Source organism: Carlito syrichta, unplaced genomic scaffold, assembly GCF_000164805.1.
Source record: "Carlito syrichta isolate Samal-C Ts95f unplaced genomic scaffold, Tarsius_syrichta-2.0.1 Scaffold315756, whole genome shotgun sequence".
Taxonomy (NCBI): Eukaryota; Metazoa; Chordata; class Mammalia; order Primates; family Tarsiidae; genus Carlito; species Carlito syrichta.
Genome location: NW_007259852.1, coordinates 63,424 through 74,536, shown reverse-complemented (window position 1 = coordinate 74,536; position 11,113 = coordinate 63,424). Strand labels below are relative to the sequence as shown.

The 11,113-nt window shown below is 42.3% G+C and overlaps 1 protein-coding gene across 1 annotated transcript in view; it reads left to right on the top strand.

The window, feature by feature from the left end:
• Positions 1-662: 662 nt before the first annotated feature.
• TNFRSF11B (TNF receptor superfamily member 11b) overlaps positions 663-11,113 on the top strand; it is a 26,796-nt gene continuing 16,345 nt past the window's right edge. The window contains exon 1 of the mRNA XM_008073211.1: positions 663-740. Coding sequence (XP_008071402.1) covers positions 711-740 — 30 coding nt within the window. The 5' untranslated portion in view covers positions 663-710. The remainder of the gene's footprint in view (positions 741-11,113) is intronic.

The window sequence follows — 11,113 nt, the reverse complement described above, 5'->3', positions numbered from 1 at the left end:
ATTCATCATGTACCCCTAAACTACACCTACCCCTAAAGCTATTGAATTTTTTTTTAATGGAAAGAAAAGACAATTTCCTTCTGCTAGATCCATGTGAACTTTCAAGACCAGTGACTGCACTCCTTGAACAGTGCTCAGAAGCAGCGAGGGGCGCAGAGGGGGTCCTTGTCACCCGCGCTCCGGAGCTCCAGAGGAAGGGGTCAGACCCCGCCCAGCGGAGATATAGCCTTCTTGGGGGGAGGGCAATGTCTGGGGCGCCCTCCACCGGGTCCAGATCTTGGCTGCAGGGGTGCACCGGGTGGAAGAGGCCGAACGCACCGACCATCCTGTACACCCTGCCCTGCCTCCTCCTCAACGGGTGCCAGGAGGCCTGACACCTCGGGCCCCAGAGACAGCGGCCGCTTTGTTCCGCAGTCTGGTCCGGTGGCTTTCTTTCTTTTTTTTTCTTTTCCCCTTCCAGGGCCCAAACATCCCCGCCCACCCCACGCCCCCGCGCCCCACCCTCTGGGGGGCCTCTCCACTCCGGCCCCACAGCGTTACGCGGGAGCTTGCTGCGCCCCCGCTGCTCCCGCCCCAGGTTCCTAAAAAAGAAAGTGCAGGGTCTAGGATGGGAAGATGACCCATGAAAGGTCGGCGACACTTCCTGTTCCCGCGACGCCCTATATAACGTCGGGAGCGCACCGCGCAGCGCTCGCCAGGTTCCCGCCGCCATGGACTCGCTGCTGGGCTGCGCGCTGCTGGTGAGTCCCGGCGGGAGGCTGCGGCCCCGCCCGGCGCCCGCGGGCTGGGGGAGGCTCCGCTCCTGCCTCCCGGGAGAGCCCGGGAGCAGGGGCCCGGCAGGCTCCGCGTGCCCCCTTGGGGCCCTTCACAGGCCAGTTCTGCTGGTTGACGGGGGCAGAGCCGGCTCGTTGGAAGGACTTGATCCATTTTATAGACCGTCTCATCTCAGATCACTGACGTGCTCAGGTGCCTCACCCTACCTCCGTTTAGCGCACTTGGACTTTATTACTATTGTATTAATGTTATTGACAATGAAGTGTTCCCTTAAATTCAGAGTAAGGTGCAAGAAGACGTCAGTCTTCTTAAAACTGCTATCATTAGAATACAATTTGGATGCACTGACAAGACATGGTAGATTACCGCATTCCCTTGTGCAAATATTGTGGGAAATTTTGAATAACTGGCACCAGAGAAAAGACCTCTCTCTTCTCTCCTCGCCTGTTCTCCCTTTCTCCCTCTCCTCTCTTCTCTCTCTCCCTCTCTCCTTCTCTCCCCATCCTCCCTCTCCTCTCTTTCTTTCTCTCCCCCCTCTCCTTTTCCCTCTCTCCCTCTCCCGCCTCCTCCTTTTCCTCCCTCTCTCCTCTTTCTCCTTTCCCTCCCTCTCTTTCCTTCTTCTCTCTTTTCTCCTCTCTCTATCCTCTTTTTCCCTCCCCATCTCTCTCCCCTCTCTCCCCTCCCCTTAATTGTGCAGTGAAATATTTTAGTAAAATCGCATTATTAAGTTGGATTATTCCAGTTATCTATTTCAACATAATGTGGAAAATATTGGTAGGATGATGTTAATCATGTTTGAAAAATATATCTAAATAATTGAAGTTCAGCATTAAATAGGGTTAAAAATTGTTCTAAAAATGTTACTTCGAAAAGAAAAGCATCTCTGCCTTGTGTAGCTTCTTTCTTTTAAGCTTAGATTTTGATCAATCAAGTTAATACAATTAGGATGTAGGCTTCTCTACAACCAATGACTTGCTTCCTTTGTGTCACTAGAGTATGGAGTTCATCAGACATGAATCGAACATTCATGTGAGGCTAGGAGAATCTGTGCTTAAGCCACATGTGGGTTTTGGATGTGTTTGGGTAAATGTTTGAATTCCAACCTCCAATCCACAAATGTGAGTGGAAGGATAGGTCAGCTTCTACCTAGTTCCCGGAACACACAGACCCAAGTGAGGAAATGCATAGCAAAGGCACTAAGAGAAGGTGGTTTGGGCAGGAGTCTACATGCATATGCGTGTTTGTGTGTGTGTGTGTGAGTGTGTGTGCATCTTCATTCATATGGATACTAGGGAGAACTTTTTAAAAGTAAAAAGTAAGCCTTTATTAAAATATGGCACAGTAATTGCACATGTCAGTAGTGCCTAATGAAGTTCCCTGAGTGAGCGCATGTGACTAGCACACAAGTGAGAAATATATCAGTTCCCCAACACTCTAGTCACTACCACATCCATGGCTGGGGCAATCAGTATTCTGTACTGAACACCATAGATGAGCTTTGCTAGCATTTGATTTCATATAAATGGACTTTATGCATGCTATTGTATCTGTCGCCTGTCACTCAAAATTCTGTTATGAGAATCATCACTGCCGTTGGATGTATAACTCGTCCATCTTCATTGCTAGGTAGTATTCCATTGTATGGATCCGCCAGAGTTGATTTAGTCATTCTTGGTTTTGGCTAGCATAAATACCCCTGCTGTTAGTATCAGGAAGCTTTTGTTTTTCCTAGCCTTTTGTATCCTGTTGAATATTTAATTAATAATAAGCATACGATCCATCAGAATTTCCACTAAATAATTTATGTTCCTAATTATATAACAGACAAATATTTTTCCATGTGATCTGTCTCGGAAGGTGGATAGGAGTGTAGATAAAACTAGCTTTAGATGACATAGCGTTGTCAAAAGAGGAAACTTCATGTGTCTTGAACACAGTAAATACTTTAAAAAGAAAAAAATTTTCCCTCCCTTTCTTCAGGTTCTGCAATTGACTTTATTTTATAAATGATTGGGAATGGACTCTTTGTACTTACACATAGTCCAAATGCCTTTTTGATCCATTTTCTAAGAACTGGAACCATCACAGACATATAGTTATTGATACCAGGCATACCATAGACTAGAGGACAGAGGGAAAAGGGAGGGATACACACACGCATGCACACACACACACATGCACACACACGCACATACTATATATATAAAATCTAAATATATAATCTCTTTCTCTCTCTCCCCTGTATATGTATATGTGGACACACATACAATTCCTATCCTCTGAAACTCACAGCCTAGTGGAGGAGGCAGACACTGGACAAGTAATTGTGTATGTAGTCAGAGTTACAAATAAGGAAGTGCCAGGTGACTCGGGACTAGAGGGATCTGCTCTCCAGGATCAGAAGGAACATTGTACTGCCACAGTTATTACTTGGACCAAAATTCAAACACCAGTTCCACTACCTACCTGAAGATTGCTGTGGCCAAGTCACTTTTCTCTGTGTTGTCATTTTCTCTTTATAGAATGAGAATAGTGATATGCACACCTCACAGAACAACCACATAAAGTTCCCACTTCACCTTAACACCAGCCTCTAGAATGATTGTCACAGATAACGGCAGGACAACTGGAAGCCAGGTGAATTGTGTTCGTGAACATTCAGAGGAGGGAGATGTGGCCATGTACTGGGCTCTTGAAGGAGGGATGCTATGTTTCAAGGACCGAGAAGTGGAAGAAAGCAAAATGTGTAGCAAAGTAAAATTCTCCTCTTTGAGAGCAGAGGAAGGGGCGGGGTGTTGTTGTCAGAACTGACACACAGTCGTAGGCTTTCAGGAATGCTTGCTATTTCGGCTAATAACACCAAGGCGTTTCTCTCATGGCTGTCCACGAACTCCCCCATGCCTAGACTCCTGGCCTAGACCTAGTATTTAGCTGATGCTGAGACTTCCCAGCATGTGGAGCCAGACCATCTGCTGAGCTTCTCAGCCAAGTTCTAAAGGAATGCTATGATATTAGGAGTTGGGGTGGGGGAGAGAGGAAATGGTTTTTCTCAGGACAACTGCTTGGTCTGTCTGTTCTTCTTAGGATAAGGCCTTCTGGGCTTCTGCATTCTTGTTGTTTTGTTTTTGTTTAGTTTGGTTTCCTTGCCCCTCCCTTAGTGGTTGGGTTTGGGTGTTTGCCCAGTTTTTTTTTTTTCTCTTTAAAGAGAATGAAAACTCTGGAGTTTCTAGGAAACTCTGACATGTTTTTGGTCCACAGCCGTCCCAAGCCTGTCCCTAGCAACCTTCCTGGCCTGGATCACCTGGCAACCTACAGCACAGTTTCAAATTTCAGTCTGGTTTTGAATTTTACTTCTTAGGCTAAACCCACAGTTGTCAAATTCCATTGAAAGGAGAAGTAAGCATTCTGTACCAGATGTTGTATGCAGTAAGTTCTGGAAGAAGAGCTGTGGCAGTGTGGATCAAGGGAGCTTAGCCACACTCCTGCGTTTTTGCCTGCTGTCCTCTAACTCTGCTCCATTCTACTCTCCGCAACCCTCCGCCCCACCCGCCTGTTCCCTTTGTGTAAAAGCTCCCTGTAAGAAGCATTACTTTCTTTAGCATCTCATTAACCAACAGCATTTCCTTTAGCTTCAGTTTCTCCTTTAAAGAAAAAAAAACGACTGAGAAATATATCCAAGAGAAAGAGTAATCCTACAAAAATGCATATATGAATTAGGGCCTCGAGTAATGATGCCAGGCCGTCCCTTCTGCCATCACAGTGGAACAGGGATGCCAGGATGATCTGTGTATTTGTGTTTACTGTAGGATGGTGGTTCTCAGTTATATCAGATTTCTTTAATCTCTTCTATTTATTGCTTTTGCAATACATCCTTTGTAACAACCTACTTGCTCTCCCAAAATGAAATTCAGAGTACATATATTTTACCTACATGTATAATTTTTAAAAATCAATATCCTGGCATAACTATACTGTAAAGGAGTAATAAAGGGAAAGTAATTTATAAAAAACTAAGCTCCACTAGAAGACATAAAGAAACAGTGATAGCTAGCATTGTTATATAGCAGTGCCATGAACATACCAGGGAAGGAAACCGAGATGCATGTGTGGTGTTGGTAAGGCAGAAGCCCAGTCAGTGTGGGCTCTAGTGTTGGGATTTTCTGAAATGAGGAACAAATCTTGCCAAGGTTTTAGGAAGAACAAAGTTCAGTCTTCCATCAAACTTCATATTGTTAAATTCCTGAAAAATTAAATATGTATAACAATAATACAAAACACACTTTGCGTGCATATAAAATGGCATTCTGACCTAGGTTCAGATAACAATCAACAGTTTTTTCACCTAAATTAACTTATATCAGTTGTCATCAAAACATCTGAGCATGTGTAGGATATGGAATAGTTCTTCACTATTCAGCTCGTCTAATGGTGCATAGTCACTGTGACCATAGAAAGACCCCACTGACTCCTAGAATTCCTCAAGGGGACAGTACCACCTCCATGGCAAACACACTATGAGCTCTTTGCAAGCACAGGTTTTTGTCTTCCTAGGTATACACAGATACTGATTGGAGAACACAGGTATACACAGGTGCTGAGAGGAGAACACAGGTATACACAGGTACTGAGTGGAGAACATGGATATACACAGGTGCTGAGTGGAGAACAGGGGTAAGAACAGGTACTGAGTGGGGAATACAGATACACACAGGTACTGAGTGTTTCTGGGAACACAGATATATATAGATATATAGATATGGATATATAGAGATATATAGATATAGATATGGAGTGGAGAACATGGGCATACACAGGTACTCAGAGGAAAACATGAACAGGTACTGCACAAAGAACACTGGCGTACACATATGCTAAGTGGAGAATGCATGTATACACAAATATTGAGTGGAGAACACAGGTATACACATGTATTGAGTGGAGAAGAGAGGTATACACAGGTACTGAGTGGTAAACACAGGTGTGCACAGGTACAGAGAGGAGAATACAGGTATACACAAGTGCTGAGTGAAGAACACAGGTATGCCAGGTACTGCATGGAGAACAATGGTTTACACAGGTACTGGATGATAACACAGGCATGCACTCGAACAGCATGGAGAACACTGCCATACACATATACTGAATGGAGAACACAGGTATACACAGGTACTTAGTGAAGAACATGTGGTATCAGAATGGACATGCAGTGTTCATTTTGGTTTGATAAATGTTATATGTTTGTGAAATGACCCAGTGGACCTGTCTAGTAGGCTTGTAGATATAAAAATGTTCATAGTGCAGGAGTGGCCGGGATTGAATATAAAAATATCTGGGTCATCAGCCTAGAGAAGATTTTAGAACCATAGAGAAAGATGCAGTCCCATGGCAAGAGAGGAAAGGGTGACAGTGCCACAGAGCGTAGTTCTGATATCGATAGTCAGTAAACAAAATGCAAATTTGAACAGCAACAGCATCCATGTTTAGAAAAGAAAACAACAATCAAAATAAAACTTGGCAACCCACACTAGCAGGAACTAGTGAATCGGAAGTCCCAGCAACATCCGCAAGCTATCCATGCGAGAAGAAAGACTGAGGTATGGCCAACTTGAAATAGATACAAGGACAGTATTTTTATGTGACATGTAATTAGATTTTGGAACTCACTACCACAGAATATTTTGGGGTAACTAGCATAGAAAGTCTTTAAAAAGCATCCTTTTAAGACAGTTGTCAGGGATAAGAATAGTGTTCCAGTGTGTTAGGCAAGGAACCGCCTGATACCCACTCTCTCACATTTACCTGACCCTTCTGAATTAACATTCGAGGCTGGGACCATCCACAGACACCCTAAAGTGGTGTCTTTTAGCTACAAGTTGTCAAAAATTTTGTGGTGCTTGAGTAGATTTTTTTCGCCCAATTTCTCAGAAGCCCTTGAACTCCGCTGATCATCAGGGAACAGGGGTATAAGATGAGGTGAAATGTCCTCCCTGAAGCCCTTCCACAAAAGCAATAGCTGTCAATGGCCTTGATTTACCATTTTTTAAACTGTGATCTTAAACATACATATATATACTCGCCTCTCTAGAATTGTAGTCAACACTATGAAAGCATTGTTTCATTTCCTTGAGGCAGTTCCTTTGAAAATAAAAAAGAATAGCCTTAGGATTTGCACTTCAATTCAGTCTGGGCCTTAGCAGCATTTTCTGTAAGATGGTCTTAAATAATCACCAATAAAATAGGAAAATAGGTGTCAAGATGAATTTAGGTTTAAAACAAGACAGTGACTTATCTAAGCTTTGTGACTGCCTTTAGTAAATTCAATTTTCTTCTCTGCTCTTTGATCCAGAAACCTCAATTCCCTTGCTGTGTAATATTCATTTCTTGTTCAAAAAACTGTTTTTTTTTATTCTGAGAAATATGGATATTAGGACTCTAGTCTTTAAAATTTTCTCCTAACCATCAGTTTGCATCGATGCCACCATCATCACCAACAAAAACTGCTTTGGGAGTACAGTTGTGGCACAGTGGCAATACTCCATGATGGCAGTGGCAGATTCGGTCCTGCTTATCTCTGAGTTCCCACAGGTGACTCCTTTCTCTGGGCCCTACTTCCTCCCACCTCTAAAACAGAGATGCTGGCCAGGCATGACGTGGACCATCTGCTTTAACTTTACATTTTGTCATTCGAATTAAAAAAAAAAAAAAAAAAGATTGACTGTTCACTATTTTCTACTCAAAACATACAAATATCAAACAGACTTATTTGTTTATAAAAAACATTGCCCTATAACAGTGTTTTAAAATCATCTATTTTGTTACAGTTGTTAAAGTTTCTCTTGCACCATTAGTTCATGTATAAGAAGGCCTATTTAAGTCAATGAGACCACAAAAGAAAGCAGCTTTTGAAATGTTACCTACTTTTAGGTAGGATGACATATGTATTTGAGGGTCACAAATTATTCTTTTTGCCAGGAAAGTTTTTATCATTCTGAAACACACACTTCTTGTCTCTAGCCGGCGTGCATAGACGTTGTCAATGTACATAGTATTCATATTGCATTTAGCTGAAAGCCAGGTTCGAGATATTCCCTCAGGACTTACTGAAGAGGTGCAGTTACGGTCACTCATAATCTCCTTGCACTCGTTGAGGAGAATTGTCTTTGAATTTGTATTCACAAAGAAGTACCTGACAACCGCACAGTGCTCTATAAAATGAATGTCAAAATTTCAGGCAGAATGAGCGGTGACCGTGGGTAGGTTGACACAGCCATTAATAACCACACTCAAATGACACACCACTGACAGGCAGAGACCTTTGCTCTCACACTCTGTCCCCATCTCCTCTTGTAATGATTGCTTAAAAAGGAAAAAAAATCAACTAGATTGTGCTAAAATGCACATTGACTAGAAAAGAAGACATTGCCGTTGTGCTCTTTGCTAGTTGTTCTCTGTTCTTCCACCAGAAACTTGGTAGTATTGTGCTTTCCAGTCCTTTTCTGGGGATGACAGAGTAGGGGAGAATGTGAGTGGTTCTGGCCAATAACTTGTGAGTTAAAATGATATAAATCACTTCCAAATGAGAGCACTTAATAGCTGATGCATCACCCTGTCAAATGTTTTTATTGTCTCTTTTCCTCCTCCTCTGCAAATCAGCAATGTTCCAGATATCAGCTACGATACCATCCCAGGTTCTGCAAAGGGGACGATGCTAAGAGCCTTCACAGACCAGCGAAAGGTGGTCGCATGTTGAAGAAATAAACCTTGGTTGTTTTATTTTAGGCCACCGAGATTTGCACTTGCTTATCGACCCAGCCTAAAACCCAGTCAGTCCTGCCTTATTTGGTAGCCAAACCAGTTACATCTGATCACTGAAGGAGCATTAACTGCACAGGGCATCTTCAAATTAGAGAAGAAAACCTGTGACTTTAGAGTCTCCGTTTAAATTCTTTAATCAAAGCTATTGTCCTAAGGATCTCTTTTGCTTTTGCTGCTGAAAATTTAACATTCAGGCAACTAAGGTCACATAAAGTTTCACCTGGGATGCAGTGGGAAGGTCAACGGACACCCAACCATCAACTGTAGATCAAACACCCTGTTAGACGATAGTGACTGGACAGGGATCGTGCTTTCTCTCTTCACTGCTCACAATTGACCCTTCCTCTGTAGAAGTTTTCACATCTTTATGGATAGCTTCTTTCCATTTTAGTCAAACCAAAAGGAGGAAGTCATGACATAGAAAGACATTGGTCATTTTTAGAATAGGTACCACAGAAGGATGTCACACACAATATTTCACTTCATTTTCACTCTGCATCCTATGATGCAGAGATTAGTATCTATATTTCACAGACAAGGAAACTGAGGTTCAGAGAAGCCAAGTAAGTTCCCTGAGGTTACCTAACTGAGAAGTTTTTCTGCTCTATACTGGTTGATACCTAGTGACTGGGTTCAATAAAAAAATATCCATCAATCAGAGCAAAGCCTTTATGGGCACCTTGAACCCAGAGTTTTTTGTTGGGGTTGAGAATGCCCACAGCGGGGCTCATGAGGGTTGAAGTCTTGGACAAAGTTATCTCCATATATTTTTCATCCTTTTTCAGCTCCTTCTTAAGATCCAGAGAGTCACCATATTTTTTTTCTTTTGCAATTAAATGCCCTTGTCTTAGTGGACATGAATCTAAGCTCAGTTTCCCTGGGTAATAGCAGAAGACAGAAAACATATATTTCAATGCCTTCTTAAAAGGTGCAATTCTGGGGAAGCAGGAGTGAGCATGTGATTAGTATGGCAGAGAAGGAAGAGGGCATGTTTGAGGGAGCATGGCACCAAGAAGTGGCCACTTAGTGTGAAGTGTAACTGGTAGTTCAGCCTCGGGACCATTGTCCAGAGAGGTTGTGGGAAGTACTGCACTTCAGGGCAAGAGAGGAAAAGAGGAGAATTCACCAGGGTCGGTAGATGGATGGATGGATAGACAGATCAATAGATAGATAGAGCCAGAGAACTAGAGAGAGAGGGAGAGGTTAGATCATTTTAAATTTTATGGTTTGTATTTTTTTTGTAGTTGATCATTTATTTGCCTCTCTTCTTCATATGACTTCAAGTTCCCAGAGGGAAGAGTCAGTTGTTGAGGGCTTAGGATTTGAATCTCAGCCTGAATGTGCAATATCTCTGATAGCTTTGAAAAGTCACTCAGCTTCTCTGAGACTTAGTTTCCATATCTGTAAAATGGGTTTATCACATTTCCTCAGGAATGGTTGGAGGGAATGTATAATAGCTTGTGAAAAAAGACCTTACAGATCCTGCTGTATAATAATATTATAGTATACTAAGCTACATTATACCTAGATCACCATTTCACTCAGGGCTTTTAGTATGTTTGACACATCATAGGTATGCAGTAAACATCTGCATGCTTAACCTGGATGCTGTTTTATTTTATTTCTTCTTCTAGTTTCAGTTCCATTTCATCACTACATGGTTTTTATAGCTAACTTTCTCTCATCAGCTGTCTCTAGTCATACACTGATTGGGCTTTAGTAACAAAAGGGCTTCCTAAGGTGATGTGATTAATGTATACTCTTCAAAGAACAGCACTGTAGAAATAAAATGGAGTTTAAAAGTCAATGTTCAAAAATCTCAAGATACAAAAATATCCTGCCAAGTCTGAGCCCAGAATGCCACGTACTATAACTAGACAGCCCTGAAGAAGCAATGCTGTGTTTTCAAGGGAGCCTGAGTGGACAGCATTGTAGAAAAATTCAGCCAGCTCTGCTGTTTTTGTTTTGTTTTTAGAGTCTCACTCTGTTGCCCAGGCTGGAGTGCAGTGACACCCTCACAGCCACCATAGCCTTGACCTGCTGGGCTCAGAAGATCCTTCCACCTCAGCCTTCCAAGCAGCCTGAACTACAGGCTTGAGCCACCACATCCAGTTAAATTTTTGATTTATTATAGAGATAATCGCCCAGGCTGGTCTCTAGCCTCTGGGCTTGGCAATCCTCTTACCTCAGCCTCCCAAAACGCTGGGATTATAGACATGAACCACTGCACCTGGCTCAGTCTTGCTGTTAATTCTAAAGCTGATGATTCACAAAAGTACTAGGGAAGAAATACTGTGACCTAGGAGCCAAAAGATGTGAGATTTCTATCTATCTTCTTTGGAAAGTTTTATGTTTATCTGCATTGCAAGTTCTTTTTTCTCAGAGGCTTTTTTTTTTTCCTTGTCTTCATTTGCTAGTCTCGCAAATGTTAATTGTTTATAAAACTCCTTTGAAGTAGCAGAAAGATCACAAGCAAATTCATACTAACAATTATGATTGATTCCAAACACAAAGTATTGCTAAT